General features: G+C 45.4%; 1 protein-coding gene and 1 pseudogene across 1 annotated transcript; one reads left to right on the top strand and one right to left on the bottom strand.

Annotated features, from left to right (window-relative positions):
- Positions 1–119: 119 nt before the first annotated feature.
- On the bottom strand, positions 120–18,293 carry LOC135388913 (importin subunit beta-1-like; annotated as a pseudogene).
- Positions 18,294–18,642: 349 nt separating this feature from the next.
- Positions 18,643–19,906, top strand: LOC135388915 (protein transport protein Sec61 subunit beta-like). Its single transcript, XM_064618791.1, has 4 exons — positions 18,643–18,750; positions 19,268–19,362; positions 19,563–19,670; positions 19,748–19,906. Exons 1-4 carry the CDS (start codon positions 18,748–18,750, stop codon positions 19,833–19,835), a joined length of 294 nt encoding a protein of 97 aa, XP_064474861.1. The 5' UTR covers positions 18,643–18,747; the 3' UTR covers positions 19,836–19,906.
- The last annotated feature ends 1,554 nt before the right edge of the window (positions 19,907–21,460 follow it).

The raw sequence follows: 21,460 nt of genomic DNA, 5'->3' as shown, positions 1-21,460 counted from the left end.
TGTCACCTAAGGCACTTCCCTTTTTTTTATCACCCTCTCCCCACCCCACTTTAACCCCCACCCCAAAATTTGCTTCTTATCGATACTTAAAAATACTAATAAATCTAGAGCACAACATGCCGAGACAAAACTGCTTCCCTATAAACTTTTTTTCGAAACACGTGATTATAATTTTTTTCAGCAACAATTTTTCTTCTTTTTTTTTTCGTATTCATCCATCTTGCAAAAAGAAAAAAAAAAATCAAGGCAATACGTCAGGGAACTGTACGAAAACAAAATGGCGGAACCAGAAACAGCACACGCAGCCATCGGCGCACTTCGCTCTGCCACTTTCAAGTCCTACATCCGAGGGGCATCCACGAAATGGGGGTGTGTGTGTTGCTGCAACGCTGTAGCAACGCTTTGGTCAGTCCATCGCATCTCCTTGGGGGTGGGGATCATCTGGAGAGCAGCAGAGGTGGCTTGCTTTAGTCGGACAAGCTACCGGAATGAGTTCTGTCTCGGCTCACTTACCACGACGAGGGTGCCCCTCCGCGCAGCTTCTTGATCTCTTTGGTGGCCCAGGAGGCCAGTGTCTTAGACTTGGTTGTCTTGGAGCGGCGGCCTTGGGCAAGCAGCTCGGTGATGGCGTCGTTTTCCACCAGGGGCAGCATGGTTGGACCAAAAGCCGAGCACAGGTCTCTGTTGAAACCCGTCAACCCCCCGTCAATAAACAAGTCAATTTACGTGTACAGTAAAACCTCGTTAAACCGTACCTAACCTACGCCGTAGTTCCGGTTTAACAGTACTTAAATTCATAGAAATCTTACAGAGAGAGGCTAGAAGGAAAGGCAGGGAGGAGGATCGGAGGAGAGCAAAGAACTTGAACGGGGCTCCTCCCTCTCTCAATGTATGCGCTCGGAGTCAGCCATATTGAATCAGCCGCGGGAACATCATGTATTTTTAGCCCGTGAAAGCAGGCACAATTCCGATAACTTTTGCAACACTTGTTCCGTTGCTTCCGTTAGCTACGGATTTTGTCACTGTCCACCCCTATCCAGGCATGTAGCCAAGGCTGGTCGGGCTGGTCGAAGCAGCGGGGCTATAGGCCACCATAGTGGGGCAGCGGTGGGGATGGCGTCCCCATGTGGTGTCCGTGTAGTGTGCGTTTCTTCGTGTCTGTTTCTTTCTTCTTTTTCTTTTGATCAAATCTTAGGGTTTCATGGATTAGGTCAGCTGTGTTTTACTGTTCCATAAACATGGCATTATGTTTGGTTTGGTGTTAAGTTTGGTTTGGTGTATGCTTGCTGGATTCTCTTTTTGCATGTGCCACGGAAACAGGAGCTGATCCAATATGGCGCTACCCTAGCCTGTACGTCCCAGTTTCGGAGGTTTCCATCTAGCATACTCCTTAAGATTTCTATGCTTAAATTGGACCCTCGGGTAAAAATTACTATAAAGCTTAATGTATCATGGCTGCTTGAACTGCAGTGGCATTTGTTTTTGTTTTGTTTGTTTGTGTTTGTTGTATTTGTTTTGCATACCGGTCGGATAATGCGTAGCATTTTCACATTCTGTGAAGCGTGAGCGCGAAGTCGCCGGCCTGTCTGACGTCATTCCTGATCTCCCCGAGATAATCCAATCAGTGAACCCAGTCACAGAGAAAAGCAGGGGCGCCAACCAGGAAGCAACTCAAACACGTGGCCATTCTGCACAGTCACGGGGTAGTGCATGTGGTTCTGCCCAGAAAATTCCTTCCACAGCCTAGCCTATGATGGCACGTCCACCAGAAGCAAGAAAAGGGGGCAGCTAACAGGGCTATATTGTAATATGCGAGGAGGTCACACTATGCCGAGGCAACACGTGAGGCACCTTTTTCTTTTTGGTGGAAAGGAGAAGCTGGAATTAATTCGAGCTATTGAGTGAGGAGCAGAGAAGGCAGCACTTCGAAGAAGGTTTGCCCTTGACAACAGTCTGTGGTATCTGGAGCGTGGAAGAAAGGAGTGACGGAGCAGCTAGCTCCTGGTTTGAAGGACTTTGAAGTTGCAGTTCCCTCCACGAGGTCAGTGTACAGACGAGCAAAGGTTTACGGATTTCTGACCATCTCGGTGAAAGTGCTGTTGAGTTTTTTTTCTTTAAAAGGCACACCGCTGATTTGGGGTTCCCCTCTCTCTCGTACGAAGGTAGGTGCTCGTATCGTAGTTTCGGTAATGCCGGAGTACAACTTTGTAACTACACAGTCTTTCCACGTTCCTGCCAGGTAAGGTTTAACAGGGTTTTACTGTAACTAGGATCGGACTTCGTCGGGTTAAACACGATTCCGCCCGATTGTTCCCTCCAGAATCAGTTTAGCCCCATTTGTGGTTAAATCCAATTTATTCCAGACTTCCAATCGCGTATCAGGTTGCAGCATGTATAACGTGCACTATTTATAGTAGTAATTTGTACACACGCAGATGTTATCCGAGTGCAACAATAAAGCAGACAAAGGACATTTGAAGGTGAGGAGGAGTAACACGATGATCGTCACTAAGTTTCAAGGAATGCGTGTTTGACCAATGTATGCACTCTAACTGTTGGTGGCTGTCTGGATAGAAAGCAAAAATAATAACCCTATAATTGGGCTGTGCAAATATTCAAAATTTTCTAATATCGAATACAATAGTTGTGTATTCGATTCAGCTGTCAAATCGAATAAAAAATTTGAGACTGGGATGCACTCAAACGAGACACTAGTCGTATGTGTAAGGCCCCCTGGTTTTCTGCTGCAGCAAATCCAAAATTCTGTGACACCAACTTGTGGCCGGTTTCACGTCAGTTCAGGCAGGGAGGTCCCATCGACCTCCTGTATTTTCATTTTTTTTTATATTTAGAAGCTCATTGTACATGATGACAAACAGCGTTAAGATGAATGATTTCTACGAAATAGCTTTCGCACAAAAAAATCAAGAATCCGGCCCTGAATTCGAGTGTTTCAGTTTTGCCGTGTTCGCACGCGTATATCTACCGAGTCTTAAAAGTTACTGCAGTGAAATTTTTTATGCTTGAGTACGCCTACAGGCCAGCAGTCCAAGCGCAAATTTTGACGCTCAAGAGCAACGCTCTGTGATATAAAAAATGGCGAACATGCTCTCTCGCGCAGTGTGGTTCCAAATTCGACGCGTGATTTCTCTGGCTGTAGATATTCCTCACTACCATATTTGGTATCACTTCACTCAGCTTTTAATGCTCTTTCATCTGATATACATATCGCGCGTATACCCCCTACAGGTATCGGCTGAAACAGGCAAATGTTAAAGTATATTTCGAAAAAACAAGGATTTTGATCGTTCGTTTCTCGAAAAGGCCCCTTTTTATTTCATTTATATTTTGCCAGGACATGGCCCGATGTTAGACCTTTCATCTTACGTAAAATAATTCTGCTTCAAAATGCGTACACTACCAATTAGTGCGTTAAAACGCAGCCGGGCTCAGACACGTACGCACGCAGACTAGGGCCGCGTTTTAACGCGCTAATCGCCAGTGTACGCCTTTTGAAGCAGAATTTTTTTACGTAAGATGAAAGGTCTAACATCGGGCCATGTCCTGGCAAAATATAAATGAAATAAAAGGGGGCCTTTTCCAGAAACGGACGCTCAAAATCCTTGTTATTTCGAAATATACCTTAATATTTGCCTGTTTCAGCAGATGCCTGTAGGGGGTATACGCACAATATATATGTCAGATGAAAGAGCATTAAGAGCTGAGTGAAGTGATACCATATATGGTAGTGAGGATTATCTACAGCCAGGGAAATCACGCGTCAAAGTTGGAACCAAACTGCGAGAGAGAGCAGGTTCGCCATTTTTTATATCACAGAGCGTTGCTCCTGCACGCAAAAATTTGCACTCGGGCTGCTGGCCTGTAGGCACTCACTCAAGCATACTCAAGCATAAAAAAATTTAACTGCAGTAACTTTTAAAGGAGCAGTCTAGAGGCCCACAACTTTGTTTCTGTTTTTGGTCAGTATGGAATGTTAGGAGGCCGAAAACAGCTTTCCCACAATTAGTGCAACCGTAGCGAAATTGGGACGCGTGCAATATCTCCCCGAACCTCCCGTGCGCGAAACACCCTCCTTCGCCTTCACGATAGGCGCCACCACGCACGTCACTATGTGACGCAAGTGGTGAGGACGCTCCTCATTGGACCTGGGATCACATGATCGAGGTGAGCAACATCACGCAGACCGGAGTGTCTGCTACCGCTTCTGAGACGTCATGCGTTCTCCGGCTACGTGATGTCCGAAACGGAGGGTTTGAAGGCTGTCCACGACACAACCACGATTTTTTAGGACCGCAGACACCACGGGAAGAACGAGTGGTGCAGCCCGAAATTAACTGCGCTTGTACAGCGAAAACCCCGTGCTTCCCGACAGTGTGCAGCCTGTCCGACCGTTTTCACCGCACAGTTGGTTCAGTGGCTAACAGGTGGCGCCACAATACCACCGCCATTGCTTGCTTTCTGCTACTGTGAATTCTGAGATTGCGCAGAAGCCACAGATATATTACTCTTGTGATCGTAATCTTATTTTCTCAGGCTGCATATATGCTTTGTTTTTTGTTAGAAAATGTGATATATAAATCATATAGAGAATAGAAGTCAACAAGAAACAGCTCACAATGTTCGTAGCAGACAGTTTTTCCTACGAACGAATGAGGGGCTCTCTACCACCAACGTCACAGTAGAGTGGGTGTGGTCTGCAGTTGGAGCGCTCCGGCCTGTCACCGCGGCAGCGATTTTCCAAATTAATTGCGCCGTGGTGAAACAACTTTGGAAAGGAATATTTTTGGGAATGCTTTTTGCATACTGCTTTACAAGATGACAGCAGTTTTTGGCCATGTTAGATACCACTTTAATGCTCCTTTAAGACTCAGGAGATATACAGGAGATATACACGTGCAAACACGGCAAAACTGAAACACTCGAATTCAGGGCCAGATTTTCTCGATTTTTTTTTGCACGAAAACTATTCCGTAGAAATTATTCATTTTAACGCTGTTGGTCATCATGTACGATGAGCTTCTAAATATAAAAAAATAATTAAAATCCAGGAGGTTGATGGAACCTCCCTGCCTGAACCGACGTGAAACCGGCCTTGTAAGTTCAATGCAAGGCAGTGCAAGTCCAGTGCAATGCAAGTTCGGCAAGGAGTCAATGGCTCCTTGGAACAGGAACCACTTCATTTTCTTTAATAATGTGGGAACAAAAAATATTTTATGAAATTAGACTCAAATCACTGTTGTGGCTCAGCATATCAGACATGGTATCATGTCTGATGTAGACTGTCACCTGCAATCATTTTATACCTGCTGAAAGAGCTTTCAGCATCTACAGAGTTCATAGGAACTTTATAGGAAGGAGTTTACAATGCATGCCCTAGGGAAGTTACATCTTTAGGACCCCTTTTTTGTTCCTAGGCTGTAGGCATTATTTAAGAGTCAACTATTTAAAGGCAAACTCCCAAACATCAAATCAAAATCCCCCCGTGCCACTGCTAAACTGCACACGAGGGGGGGCACCACCCCTTCCGCAGGTGAAGTATGCACAATAAACTTGGGCTAATGTTATCTTAAGCTGAACTATAATCTGTCTGTGTTGGTCCTGCAGTATGCGAAATTTCATAAAGCAGGCTTCAATTCTGTAAAGTAAGCTTGACCTCATGCAAGGACGCGTCAGGTGAAGCCCGGTTTCGGGAGGTGTCGTTCATATTCGGCGATAGATAGAATATACAGAAACCCAAATATTGGGTATTCTATTCGCGAATCGAATAACTTATTGATTGATATCAGATTCGAATTCGAGAACTCGAGTATCCAGACTACCCTAAAAGTAAGGGATTCTGCGAAATTCCGTGCCAAACGAAGGTTTCCGCGACAAATTCTGGATTCGCAAAATTTCGTGGAATCGCGGAAAACCCAGAGCCTTACGTATGTGCCTTTCTTGTTCCCATTTTTCTTTTCTATTTCCTTAGGAATCTCCGTAACACCACAACTGGCCACAAGCTACACATATGGCCATTGCAATTTACGATGCAGACAGTGACAACGTGGAAGGGCATGAGCTACCTAAAAAACTGCAACTTTGACTGCAACGTCAGCAAGCTGAACAGCACTTGGAATTACCGCTGCAACCCCAGCAAAACAATCCACTTTGTGGCGAACAACTGGGCAACAGAAGTACCCACAACTGGGAAAAGAGTAGCTGAAATACATATTTCCATACCAGCCACCGCAGGTTGCCTGAATTGCTTTCAGTTTGCACAAACATGGTCACAAAATGTCACCCGTTAACAGAGCATGTTGAATAACTTGTGTCTCTGCACGGAAGCAGGTAATCTCGGTTCAAAAGGAACTTAAGTGAGCTTCGTTTTCTTAATTAAAAATAAAATGCTTGTTTGTTTTTTTGTCTACTGGATTATTAGATCTGTATTCGTATTCGATTCAAAATTATTTGCGCCATTTCATAACGCAGTACAAACAGTTGCATTAAGAAGCTTGTTTCGAGGAAAAAGTGCTTGTAGTGGCGAAAAAGACGCGCGTGCATGATTTATTGAAACACTTATAGTACTTCAAATGCGTTTGATGGAAACGAAGGCTACTGTCTCCATTCACAGGACAGCGACAAAGGACTTTCGGCAATCTCGGACACCAATGTAATGTCATAAAACTTCCCGCGATGGGTATATGCAGCGCAGGTGCATTCCATAACACACGTTCTGTGGGGTATGTGGTGTCGACTCTGAACAAAAGCACTCACAGGAGGAGAGTCGTCAGATGCCTATTTCAGTTATGTTGGGGAGCAAACAGTTCCCCTTAAAGGAGATGTGCGATGACATTTAACGTGGCTCAAGACCCTTCCTCATCTGTCAAGCAGTCCATCAGGATTCACCACGTAAAATGTTTTTGCTCTGTCGTGTACTCTAGCTGAGCAATCAAATTTCCAAAAACAGAAAGCAGCTGCAGACACACGACCCTCGACAGGGCGCGGAAAAGTCACAATGATTTTTTTTTCTTCTTCTTCTGCTAGAGCATTGCTTATACCTGGGACCATGTTCCATGACAACGCTCCTTCGTTCTCAGATACACTGCTTTCACGAGTGAAGGATTTTTTTTTTCTGAAGGTGCGCAAAGAAGAGGCCCCCTGCACACATCGTTCTTTCGCAGGAGCTCATCGTATTCGTTGCAGAACACTCCGCAGCAAAGAAAAAAGGGGAGGGGGCCTCAAAGCTCCTTTTAAGAGCAGCAGTGGAGTCTTACAACTAGCTAACCCTTCCGTGCACGTGTTTAAAAAAAAAAAAAAAAAAACATGTTCGCGTCTATGGCATTGGCTAGGGCTGTGGCAGGTGAGCACGCTGAATACTTTGAAAAGCTCATGTAGATTGCTTGCGGAACTTTCTACTGTATTCAAAGAATAAAGGTCTCGGTTGACGACCCTCGTATCTGGTTTCCGTAGAAACCGATAATCGACAAGACATCCCGGGCTTACCCAATGAGTCCGGCACACGACGCCACGTTGCTGTCCGACCGGTCGGGATCCTGAGCAATAACTGTGATGAACTGCACGATGTGGGGCACGTGGGGCAGCAACAGTTGGACATCCACTACGAGTCACAACGTTCAAATTTAACCATACTGTTCGTTAACACCTACTCGCACGTTCAAAATAAGAAGAACGCACTGTTAGGAGAGTTGCTGTCACCCTTGAGCCCTTGTACGATGCCAGTGTAGGCTTCGAGGCACCCCTCTCGCAGCTCGTTGAGGTAGTCGATCATCTCGTAGTCCGTCTGCGGATCGTACGGAATACAGCCATCAACACCGGTTACTGCCCCCCGAACTGACCTCCGACCAATTCGGGTTAAACACGATTTCTCCCCGAATTCCAGTCACTATGAAACCCTCAAGTGACGTTTCCACTGAAGACGAACAAAGGTAACACATGTAAGAATGGGTCACTTACGTTCCCAGCAGTACACCCATGTGTGTCAGCACTCCCAAGCAGAACAATATCTTGGCCCAATATTGGACTGATATTGGCAATGTCGGCTCAATATTGGGCCAAGGTGCTCTCTATGCCTTCGGGGATTAGTGCCGGTAGGCACTAATCCCCGAACTTTTTTTTTCCTCTGAGTTTTACCCAAAGTGATGATGATGCTAATTGAAGGGTTAAAATGGCTTTCACCGGATTTTACCCCAAAACGTAAGGCCCTACCTACAAGCAACGAGAACACAGCCTGATAAAAACTCTCCAAAGAACTCACCCTGTCGACAACAGCCGTTGACGCCTGTGCCAGTGTTTGGAGGACAATGTCGAGAAACTTGTTGAATTCGGGTCCTATGGCAAGAGCCACATCACCAAACACAGAAAGAATCTGTGGCTTTACAGATCGATGAACATTGTTATTCTGAAAGGTAAAAAGACTGAAACTCATCTATAAAATCTTGAATAAAGCAGTGAACTATAACAGGTCCTGAGCTATAAAATCCTGATTCAAACAACTTTGCATTTCATAAGGAACGCCGCACGATTCACAACAGTGTCTCCTTTTCCCCGGATTTCACCAGGTCGGCTACGTACCCCAAGGTTTTCCAAGAGCATGGTCATGACATCATCACAGAAAGGTAGCACTTTAGAGCCCAGTGCTCTGCATATGTCTCCGGTAAGGCCAACAGCAGCAGAGCAAACCTGAAAACGGGTCGCAGTAATTTTATAGCGAACCTACAGGAATTACTTTTCAAACCATTACGAAGTTCAATTGGAAGTCAAACATCACAAGAGCACAATACAGTAGCCACGGGGAACCATGCCCTTTGCCACAGGATTAATACATTTTAGTACCATTTTACCAGTCAGGTCAAAGTGCGAAGGCTCGACTGATGTGATGTGAACTTTCCCTGACGTGAATGTAAAAATTTCCACTTTGCGTTACACACATTATGCGTCAATAAATATAGTAAATTTAGATTTATATGTGGATAAATATATTAATACAATGCAGCCACTTTCAGGTTAACCTAATAGGCTTTCCTAATACCAGTCGCAGACAAGTTTACTGTGTGCATGGACATCACATCAGTGCCAAATAGAGATGTGATGCCCCTTAGAAGCAAAAACAAACAAAACTTAGAGCTACTAGATTCATAATGAACTGCTAGAACATTTTACTAGCGAAAATAAGGGAGCAACCATAACTTCAGCTGGCTCCACTGTGCAAGTCAGCCACAACTGCAGTATACATGCATTAGGAGAAGCATGCTTTACAACTTTATTCTCACACAGACTGCCGTCAAGTTGGTACGATATTCGATTCGCGTACGTCAAGGTGCTCTAAATTAGATATTGCAATTCAGGTTTCGAGATGTCAGGATCGTTCTCAACATTCACTGCAACGGCAGGGTGTGCACATATGAGCAGCCAAAGAGATCAGGGGCTCCTGTGCAGTGCTACGATTTTCCAACGTACACACTGAAAACAACTACCACACCTGATGCTCTGCATGATTCTTCAATCCAAGAGCCAGGAATGGTCTGAACGCATCCATGTATTTGACAAACTTATCCCCGAGCACCTCGACGAGTGTGGATGCAGCCATCAGGGCATCTTCCTGGACCCCACCGACGGCCTTGTTGGGGTTGAACATCTGCAGCAGGGCAGCCATGATGGCGTCCGAGATCTTGGGGGCGTCCTCGGGAGTCATCTTGCGCAAGACGCTCTGCAGGGTGGCACACAGGAGGCTCTGGAGATCGTTGTACTGGGCCCTGTCGGAGCTGCTCTGGATGTGGCCCTCCAGTGCAAGCACGTGCTGCAGCCGCTCCAAGATTATCATGGTGGTCTTCTGCACCCACACGTAGCAGTCTCGCGGAGAGTTCTTCACCAGCTCCATCAACGCCTCGTACGCCGCACTCCGTAGGTTCGCTTGACCGCCGTCCACCCTGGTAATTACGGTAAGCTTCGTTTAAAGTAGCACAGAAGTCACTTTTAACACCCAGTTTTCTTCCTATAAAACTGTTAAGTAGGCCAGTAAGATGCACCATGCGAAGAAATTTACACCACAGAGTCATAATTATCGCGGAAATTGAATTTAAAGTACGCCGTAAAAAGCGACCGTGCGCAACGGTGGTGAAGAGCAGTACCAGCCTGTGATCTGCCAGGAACCTCGCGCTGACGCTATAAGGAGAACGCTCGCTGATTGGCCGAGAGAAATGTCGTCTGCTACTCCGCCGTCGTCTGCTACTCGGCTGTTCGGGGTTCTGATAAAGCCTTTCTCCTTGCTCGGTAATGCTTCAGCCGCTCCTTCCATCCCCAATTCTCCGGGAAAACTGGCAAAACAGGTTTACGGCGGCAAAGAGACAAGGCGCTGACCCCACTGACCGCCAAACCAGAACGAGTCTCCTTATGCCGCCATCGGTGACGTGCCATCATACCTCCCCATTCTCGCTATAGCTGGAGTGGCGAGTTAAGGGTGAAGGCGCGGAGCTACGTTTATGCGAGTTTTTTTCTGGGAAACAAATTGCACACATCAAAACCTTTCGCGCTACTCTGTAAAATGACACACACACTTTCATCAGATATCTTAATCTGAAATTTTTTTGGATGGCCCGTCGAACCATGCACATGTTACATCTGCATAAGTCGAAGTTGCATAACTCTAAATGACCTCTATTTCAAACGAAACGCTCTTCCCTGGACCGCGTTAGGCGTTGAAAACCTAACCGTTCTAAAAACAATATTCGACTCTTCCTCTACTACAGTCCCTCTTCGAAATATTGGCACCTGCCTTGAGGCATTTGTTTCCCTCTACAAAATGTTTTGCAGGCCCAGAAACTGGAACTGTGTCGCCAATCACTACAAACCTACACCAAGGTTACAAGGGAGACCGCAACTGGTCTGACCAATGTACATATTTAGACACAAATGCTGACTGGCTTACCTCTCAGTGGTCTCTAGCAGCTTTGAGACGATAAGCTCAAAGTATTCAGACAAACAGTAGGTCTCTGGTTCAGCACCATCACCCTGGCCATCAGCAGCATCAAATGCTGCCTCTGCCAGGCTGTTGAAAGCCCAGCAGACGTTGGCTGCCACGCGAGGTTCGGCGGAGAGACCCTTGACAAGGGCCTGCAGAAGGGGTCCCAGATAGTTTTCAGAAACCACTGCCTCAGGAATTAGCTCGCACACACGACCTATGGTCCACGCCACCGTGTCCCTAACCACCACACTCTGATCAGCCATAAGTTCTATAAGGGTGGGCATTGCTTGCTCAACCAGAGGCTTCAAGATGGTGGGGTCGGGTCCTTCAAGTAGGCAACCTGTGAGGAGCAAGTCATTTTTGCTGCATTGAAAAAAATGTGCAGTGCTCGAAAGGGAGAATCTTTGTGGGCTTTAGCAAGTAGTGAATCTTCACTTCTAATCAAAATCAAAGCAAACAACTTTCACTAATAGTTACAATACTTTACAATTAAAAAAAGAAAAATATTAAACTGCAACGAGGTCCTACATAAAATGGCTAACAATGTGAAGCAAGAACGTAGCACACTGAAGTGCAAACGCAAAGCTCGGGGAGGTGGATGATAGAAAGCAAAGATGGCAACACAAACTTTCTGGTTTGGCGTGACACTTATTTGACAGAAACAAGTTCGACATGTTTTGCACTTTGGTGGGCAGTATGAACTGCAGTGGTAAGATGCAACAATGACATTCAAGTAAAAGACGAATAACTATCTTTTGTCAAATAATCATTCAGAACATGCATTTAGCTAATCAAGTGATCGCACCTCTGGCTATACCTCCCACCACTTCTTGTACTCTAGTGGTCCAAATACCCTACAACAAAAAGGTTTGTTTGTTTGAATGAGTGATTGATTGATTGAACCTGTATGACTGCAGACGGTGTTTTTACGGGTTGAATATTAAGATAACATCGCGATTTTGTGCGCCTTACCATTAAATTTAATATTCATCAGCCAAAAACATTTGCACATGCCTAAAATATGTCTTATGCTCTTCCTTTGAAGTGCCTAAATGAACAACAAATGAACAACAACTTTATTTCGAGCTATAGGGGTCCTAATGAATCAAGCTACAGAGGACATAATCAAACCTCCTGCTTACCGAACGTCATGACAGCTGCATCTCGATACCTCCAGTCGGGATGCTTGATGTTTTCTCGCACAAATGGAAGTGCATGCGCAATGATGTCATCCTCGCAACACGATGCCAGAAGCATGAGACAAACCCCCGCAGCCTTGCACGGGTTCCAGTCATCCTCGTCGTCGTGTTCTTCCTGCTTGCTAAGTGTTTGTACGAGGATCGGCACAAGGTATTGCAGTGCACCTTTGGCATAGAACCTAGAGGTGCGTGCAGGCGGCCGGCCCTGTTCGCTTGCCTGGAAAATGTGCGCACCGTTCTTTAGAACTGCGGGTCTCCGTGTCTAAGACCGAGACGTTACCAACCGAGCGTATGTTCTCTTTTCTTATCTAGATAGTATCTGTAGCTGGGTTATTCACTGTCCAGCCAGTGTGACATAATGTAACATCTGTGGCTAGAAATGTTGCTCTTTGAGCATGTAAAAGGTACAAATAAAATAGAGCCTGAAGTTTTCGGGAGATATTTTATTCCAAATTCGGGGGGTAAAAAACGGGTAAATAAATGTGTGCAGTAAATTCGTGCAAATTTGGGTGAAAAAACTTCCATTACGCTAAAATCGGGAAAAAATCGGGCTCAGTAATTCGAACTAACTGTAGCGGTTTGGTACAAATGGTGATGTAACTGCATTTTTCTGCCAAACAAGTAGTTGGTACATTCCTACAGACATCACAGAGAGCAATTTGCCTGGTAAAAATCGGGTTTCACCCTAAAGAGGAAACCTTCAATTCGGGGTGCAAGTTCGGGAAAGAATCGGGTAAAACCCTAAAACTTCAGGCTCTACAAATTAATGATTTTCCTATAAAAGTGATACGAAAGGCAGTCCTTGTCATACAGGATTGCTACATATTCGCACTGGCTACACATGAGTAGGCCCAAGGGCATAGCCGTCTCCGGCAAAAGGGCTAGGGTGCAGGCAAGCTGTCACATGGCAACAGGAAGAGTAACCAGAGACAAAGAACCCAAAGAGTCACCCTGGACATGCCATTGTTGTCCATTCTGTTCCTTGTCTCAGGTTCCTCTCAGGTACATTGATTTGATTGATCGAAAAAAAGGTCCTCTCCTTGTTTTCTTTGCTCCCCCATTACAAGAAGTACCCACCACAAAGCCAAGGCTGAAGGACTCGTGTATGGAATGGCATGTATACTGTGATATGTTGACCTGAAGCAGTACCCTCACAAATTTTCACCTTGTATCGAAGTACTCGGGCTGCAGTCTCACCTCTGATGCCTCGATAGAAAGGTCAACTTCTTCGTCGCAGACGTTTGACCAGAATTCAATGCCCTGGAGAGCCACCTCGTCAATATCACTTTTCATCGCTTCCATGGTGATCTGTAGAGTGCGTCGCGACGTATCAATCACTACAGGAATCAACATTCAGGAAAGCCACATTATTACATACAGCAAATAACGCAGGTCCCATGTAGTGCTCCATGAACTGGTAGTAGAGGGACATTATTTTCACCAAACACTGCAGGGCTGCAACTCGAACTTGAGTGTTGGTGGACTGTGTTGCTTCACAAACAACCTACGAAAAGAGGCACATTACACATGCAACCGCAGTAATTATGAAGTTACAAGTGTACCAAAGCAAACGATATGGCAGCTCTATACACAGGTTTCAGGTCAAATCCTCAGTAACATAGTGTATATTCATATTCAAAACATTATGTGTAGAGCACGACCTCCTAGACTATAAAAACCACATCATTATCAGCAACTCCTATGCTGAATCCCATCCGCATGACCCGATAGGGTCCCCATGCATCGGCCTACGGAATCTTGATCATGACTGGACAGTTGAATTTTTAATTTGGAGTGCACAGAAGCAGACACACAATGGTAGCAGATGACAGCAGTGGTTCGCATATTTCGAAACTTCAAAACTCATAAAGACACACAGAATGATGCTAATGTACCACTTCCACAAGCACCTATGCCTCATTGGACATGCACCGATTGTGCAAAAAGCCTAACAAAAGCTGGAGTAGAAGGTATCATAGCCACTGAAAAAGCAGTAAGCGGCGCGGCGCTCAGAAGGGGTGCAAATGACATGGTCACCATAATCTAGTAGGTCATGGTGTACAGCCTGGTGTTTCAGGGTTAAAAAAAAAAGTCATTCAACACAAATATTGTAATTAACCCTGTTTTACAGCTCCTAACACAAGACCCGTTTCTTGCTCTCAGACTTCAAAAAGAAACACGAAACCTGAAAATACAAGGGTCTAATTGTATGAAGCTGGAAAATTTTCACAATGAGTAGTTTGAGCAGAGTTCGAGGTAACTCGTTACAAGTAACTCGTTACTGTAACTAAGTTCCTTTTTTTGGTAACTTGTAACTTAACGCAGTACTTTTGCGCCGTTGTAACGTTCAGAGGAACTCGTTCCTTTTTCAGGTAACTTTACCAAAGTAACTTAAGTTAAGTTCAAAGATACTTTTTACTGGCTTTTCACTCACGTCCACGTTTTCTTGCTTTTTCTCCAGTTCCTTCATGGCATTTTTTGCCATAAAAGGCGTTATTCAATCAATGACAGTATTTTGGACAGGAAGTAAGAACCGCTGCCATTGAAACGAAGATGAACCATGGTGCGCCCACAGGGAGTAAGATGCAAAGCGTTCGAATAGACTTCTACCAGAGAAACGTCATCATGACATTGGTAGACTGACTGAAACCGAAACAAATCGGAAGGAGAGGGCTGGGTTCCACGAACGGGCACTTGTTCGCTGCCTCCCATTGAAAGAAAAGCAGGACAGAGGGTCGCGTCCCTTTAAGGGACCATATCATAATCCCACCAAGACCGTGGCCTTCGGGCTCGACCTTGTTCACCTCTAGCTTCGAGCGTAGTTTAACTCTACCAAATTTGTGGCGCTGTCGAACACTATGACGTCATCTGTTTACAAACAGGGTCTATTGTCGTACATAAACGAAAACGATCTAAGCGTGTTGCACTCCTCTGCAGGCAACTCAAGGTCTAACTCAACTGCTCACGCGCGCTGCACCTGTATAATGCTATTTTGTGTCCGAAGTAACTTGGAAGTAACTCGTTCTTTTTTTTAAGTAACTCAGTAACTGCGAGTTACATTTCAGGCTGAAGAACTTCGTTATTAACTTAGTTACATTTTGCACACGGTAACTTAAATTGTAACAAGTTCTTTTTGACGGGTACCTTCTCAATCTATGAGTTTGAGTCTCTTGTATCCGATCACCTTAGCTCTTAAAGGAGCAGTCTAGAGGCCCACAACTTTGTTTCTGTTTTTGGTCAGTATGGAATGTTAGGCGGCCGAAAACAGTTTTCCCACAATTAGTGCAACCGTAGCGAAATTGGGACGCCTGCAATAGCTTCCCGAACCTCCCGTGCACGAAACACCCTCCTTCGCCTTCACGATAGGCACGTGATGAGCGCCACCACGCGCGTCACATTGGACCTGGATCACATGATCGAGGTGAGCAACATCGCGCAGGCCGGAGTGTCTGCTACCGCTTCGGAGACGCCATGCGTTCTCTGGCTACGTGATGTTCGAAACGGACGGTTTGAAGGCTGTCCACGACACAACCACGATTTTTTGGGACCGCAGACACCACGGGAAGAACGAGTGGTGCAGCCCGATATTAACGGCGCTTATACAGCGAAAACCCCGTGCTTCCCGACAGTGTGCAGCCTGTCCGACCGTTTTCACCGCGCAGTTGGTTCATGGGCTAACAGGTGGCGCCACAATACCGCCGCCATCACTTGCTTTCTGCTACTGTGAATTCTGAGATTGCACAGAAGCCAAGGATATATTACTCTTGTGATCGTAACCTTATTTTCTCAGGCTGCATATATGCTTTGTTTTTTGTTAGAAAACGTGACATAAATCATATAAAGAATAGAAGTCAACAAGAAACAGCTCGTAATGTTTGTAGCAGACGGATTTTCCTACGAACGAATGAGGGGCTCTCTACCACCAACGTCACAGTAGAGTGAGTGTGGTCTGCAGTTGGAGCGCTCCGGCCTGTCACCGCGACAGCGACTTTTCCAAATTAATTGCACCGTGGTGAAACAACTTTGGACAGAAATATTTTGTGGGAATGCTTTTCACATACTGCTTTACAAGATGACAGCAGATTTTGGCCATGTTAGATACCACTTTAATGCTCCTTTAAACAAGCAATACCCATGTTGGTCATCAGAATGACGAAAAATGCTGAAAAAAATTTGCCCCCTACCTGCATGATAAAATGGCGTTCAGAGTCCTTTTCAAAGTTTGCTTTCGTGAATTCTAAAGAGTTGAGCAGAGCAGTTGTAGCAGCTAACTTGACATGGTCAGAGGGCTCGTCTTTGCGCATGCCGTGCACAATGGCAGTCAGGATGTCGTTTGACTGGCCGACCAATACTTCAGGGTCAATGTCCTACAGAGATTGAGAAGCTCGTGAATACCAGAGAGCCTTCCGTCATTCTGACGGCTGTCGCCGCGCTTACCTGACAGATGTATCCGATGGCTTCCAAGGTTGCCTCTTTCACCATCTCTGTAGAAGCAGGATTGGTCACATTACCCGTCAGGCGTTGTATAAGGTCTGGCCACTGCATGTGCGGCAGTTCTGCAACTGCGACATAGGCGACGCATTGCGCCGCCGAACTGGGACGAATGGTTTCTGTACCCAGGGCACACATTACCTGAAATAGTCATTAAACAATTTAGCTATATCTTTTACTATGAACTTGACAGAATGTCAATGAATGTTTACGTCACGAATGTCTATGAATATGAATAGACCTGCGTGTTGCCGATCATAAGCGTCAGAGCACAACAAAAACAACATAAAAGATCCAAATTGTTTGTAGATCCCATCGGACTATAAAGTTCTTTTACGGAATGGTCACTGAGCAACTTCTACTGCAGCTACTGTAAACAAAATTTCGATGGTAAATAATGTCTGATAATGGCAAATAATGACTGTGGTTTCAAAGAACCTTTAGTAGCAACGGGTTTAGTGTGCGAGTGGCAGGCCATCAGTCTAAGTAAAAGATACGTGCTTCACATTATATTACAAAAACATCTCATTCAGCAGATCAATGTCAATATGACGCATTTCTCTGACATGACTTTTAAATGATTTGGAGCACCATTTTATTTGATTGAAAACAAGCACTTGGGATGCTGAATGGACTCAAGGTCGACGACGATTTGACGCTTACATTGGTTTTTATGAAGGAGCGCGTATCCGGCGGGAATGAGAGCCAACGCTGTTGACACTGAACTCTGAGTTCTGCATCTTTCGACGTTAGGCTGTTCTTGATTTGAAGGCCAGCGGCCATTCGGGCCACTGGGCTGTTCCCTGGGTTCGCCAACACCTCAGAAAGGGACCGGAGGAACTCCGCCTGAAAAACCGCGAAACGCAATTTGAGAGACGAACGTCTTCCGCAAACATCCTCGCTGCAAACACTCCTTTAGCACCCACCAAATTGCTTTGGGCGGCCTGTTCCAGGTACCTCTGAGCTGCTTCCAATTCATTTTTGTCTGCAACGACACAACACGGATCACGTTTGAATGCGTGACTCACATGAAAGTGCTCCCGAGAGATGTGGGACGGCAGCGGGAGACAGAGAATGCGCTCGTGTAACTTGGTATCACTTTAATTAAGGTAGTATGACATGTAGGTGCATCTTCAAGAAGAACTACAGCAGGATACATGTCAGACATAAGGTCCTGCCAACCACTTGTTATCGGAGTTGAAAGAACGTAGGGGTGGTGACAAGATAGGTCCCCTCCGAATCCTTGCGTTATTGTCTCCCATTTGTGCCTTTACGTATCGATAGACGTCACAAGTAGAAATCAGTCGCAAGAATATCGCGGAAATGGGTTCAAAAGTGTAGCAAAGTGTAATTCAAACGTAGTGAGACAGCGTAAGGCTTAGCTCGTGCAAGAACCTCACGTTGCTGAGGATGGCTTCTAACGTCTAATGAGGGTTACCTGGAGAGACTGTCTTTTCAAGGATGGTGATTAGGTCCATTTCCTAGCCAGCCCGCTGACGGACGGTCAGTAAGTGGATGCAAATCTTTTAAAACAAAACTAGAACTTGCCGTTGAAAGCCTCTCATTACCGGCGAGCGCGAACCACATGGGTATGCGCACAACGCTTGTGCGCATCAAGAAAGAAATATCTCAAGGTTTTTCGAATGCCGTGTCAGTCAGTATCACGCTGTGATACACGAGACTTCTTTAAATGTCAATATTCATAAAAAATTGTGTTGGTTGGCATTGTATTTTTGAATACCATTTTGTTGTAAAGTCTTATGAGTCTTTTTTTCTTTATTCGTCACTACTCATGCATTTAACTTTGCATTCATTCAAATATTCGTCCCGAAACACGTCTGATTGTTGTTATAAATTCTGGTTTTCTCCAACTTAAGCTTTTTGATGAATCGTATACTTAAATTCATAACCGTTGATTTCGAAAACTTACCATTCTCCTAGCGCCGAACAAGAAGTGCGCCACTTGAAGTAGGTGACGAACGTGCCTTGTGTGAAAAGGGAGCGCCAGCCTAGCAGAAGAGATTGTGACGTGTTTCCTTTCGCTCAGTCTTTTGGCCTGTGCGGTTTGCTTTCAAGATGGTAAGTTGTAAATTTCTATAGAGCGACAGACAGAAACCTCACAGAATCTCTAATTTAACGTGGCATCATCGTCGCAAGTCACTGTGGGTGTAGTTCATCACAGCAGAAGCGTTAGTGTGTGCTTATTTTGATGCGTACAGTTGCATGTGAGCGCTCGCCGTGTGCCAGTGGTCGTGTACGAGAAGTACAGGTCCTTTTCAGCATTGTAGGGCACAGGACAAACCTATTTGTCATTGCAAAACCGTATTCAAATGATTGTGCCCCTTATTTGAGAGTGAACCGGGCTTGAATTAGACAACCCGAATTTGTTATGTTTTTACATGATTTCTGAAGTAAGGATATGAAATGGGTAGCAAGTAGCGGCTGATGGCCTGAAAATTCTAATTTTCCCTGGGAACTGATCATTTATAGCATTTGGTCAGTGAGCTCAGCATGTCCCGTGTTCAGTATTTAACACAGGCGTTACTACAGTTCAGATGTGAGTTAATGTCATTACTGATATTGTAATCCACTGCAGCCAGCTTCACCTAGTGCCACAAATGTGGGGTCAGCAGGAAGGTCTCCCAAAACAGCAGCTCCTCGGGCCAGCGCGGGCTCCACAGTTAAACAGAGGTACGTCAAATAAGTGTATTCCCCCAAAACAGTTACGAAGATATATTCAGTATCAACGATACTATTTGACAGCAGTGAAAGCTTCCCCAAGTGTCCGCTTCTCAATGCTTGTATTTTTGTAGATACCAACAGTGTATGTTACTGTTATGAACAAATTTATTTGTTTTGCATAATCTCTGATGAAAAACTTCTTCCAACAGAAAAACCACATCTGCTGGTGGCAGTAGGACACGAACACCAGGAGCAGCGGCCGCTGGCGGTGGAGGCATGTGGAAATTTTACACAGATGACTCTCCAGGAATCAAAGTGTATGTATTATTATTATGACACGCCTTATTTGTCCTGTAGTGCACTAGGAAATGACTTGTGGTTGTATATTTGTCAGTGGTCCCGTGCCTGTGCTGGTTATGAGCCTGCTCTTCATCGCTTCAGTCTTCATGCTCCACATCTGGGGAAAGTACACCCGCTCTTAAGGCAACAATACTTCATCAAGGGACCATCGTTTCCAGTGCTGTCAATAAATATATACATATTTCCTCTTGTAGAGGCGTGTTGCTCTTGTGACTTTTTCTTGGGGGCATTTAGCATTATTGGGTGAAAGGAATTCTCTGGTCTCCGATAATCTGAAATGGTCCCCACAAGCCTTGTCTGCAAGAAGATGGTAGCTGTTGCCATGAGGCTAAGAACCTAAAAACTTGTTCTTGAAGAACTGGGAGTATGGCGACATCTGTCTGAAATTGTCTGCAGGAAAATGCCAGGTGGCACTGCTGGTGCTGGGACTGTAAGGGTATGCTACTGTGATGGCAGTGCCCAATCATTCTCTGCAGCATGGTAGGAACACAAACAAACGCTAATTGCACATTAGCAGCCTATCTGACTCATGATGTCCAGCAATCGTAGATATGCTGCCCTTTGAACGCAACCAAGAGGAAGTGTTATCAAACCACTAAATATTGGGCTGTCATAAGCGTGGACACAGCATAGCGTGCATGCACATTTTGTTTTTGGTTGTGTTTGGAAAACGCTTTTTGAAGCTTACTTTACTCAAGAAACTGCCTCTCGCACTCCTCCTTTTCCACTTTTTTTTGTTTATCACTTATTTTGTTTAACCCGTGGAATAGCCAGCAGACACCCCATTTGCTCCACCTTTCCGTCTTTCTGCCGTATCTAATGTGATAGCATTTTTGCCCTAGCTCAGCAGAAATTCCCGTTGTCTGCGCCGAAAACTCAGCTCGGGCGATAGATGGCGCCACGTGAACGGTGGCGTAGGGCGCCTCAAAACAAGCTTCCTCTTCACAGAGGGAGCTAGCATTCAGACACCCTACGTTGGCGCAGACAAGTTTATGGCCACTGTAAACAACAAAAACAGTAGTCGTATGGCATCCACGGGTCCCGCGCAGGAAGCTCGTTCATGGGCCCCCTATGCAGGCAGAAGGTGCATGGCTGCCGTGTTGTGCGACTTTCAAAATAATTTATTTACCCTCAGGGACGTGAGGCAATACAGAGGGGAGTGGTCTACAAAGTCCATATGAACAAATAGACCTCTCCCTGTTTGTAAACAAATGACGTCAGTGTTCGACAGCGCCACCAATTTGGTAGAGTTGAACTACGCTCGAGGCTAGGATGCGAACAAGGTCGCGCCCGAAAGCCACGATTTTGAAGGGATTACGATGGTCCCTGAAAGGGACGCGACCTTCGGTCCTACTTTTCTTTCAATAGGAGGCAGCCAACCCATTCGTGGAACCCAGCCCTCCCCTTCCGATTTGTTTCGGTTTCAGTCTGTCTACCAACGTCATGATGACGTTTCTCGGGTAAAGATATCTATCGCACAGATACGTGAAGCTAAATAAAAGAAAATGAAAAAAATTTGGGTCGATTAGAGCGAACAATGACAACACAAGTGTACAACATGGAGATTAAAAAATGACTATGCAGCGAAATGGACGCCGGTAATGGAGGCAAGGGCACCGGGAAGGCCGCGGTGAGATATTATTACTTTTTTTCATTATTCCGTGTTAGCGCCGGGAAGCAACTGTGGCTATGAGCGGCGTACAGACGTGGACAGATGGAGAGAGGACAGCAGGAAGGAGTGGGGGGA

The sequence above is a fragment of the Ornithodoros turicata genome, chromosome 3, assembly GCF_037126465.1.
Source record: "Ornithodoros turicata isolate Travis chromosome 3, ASM3712646v1, whole genome shotgun sequence".
In the NCBI taxonomy this organism is placed as follows: Eukaryota; Metazoa; Arthropoda; class Arachnida; order Ixodida; family Argasidae; genus Ornithodoros; species Ornithodoros turicata.
This window is presented reverse-complemented; position numbering and strand designations above follow the sequence as displayed.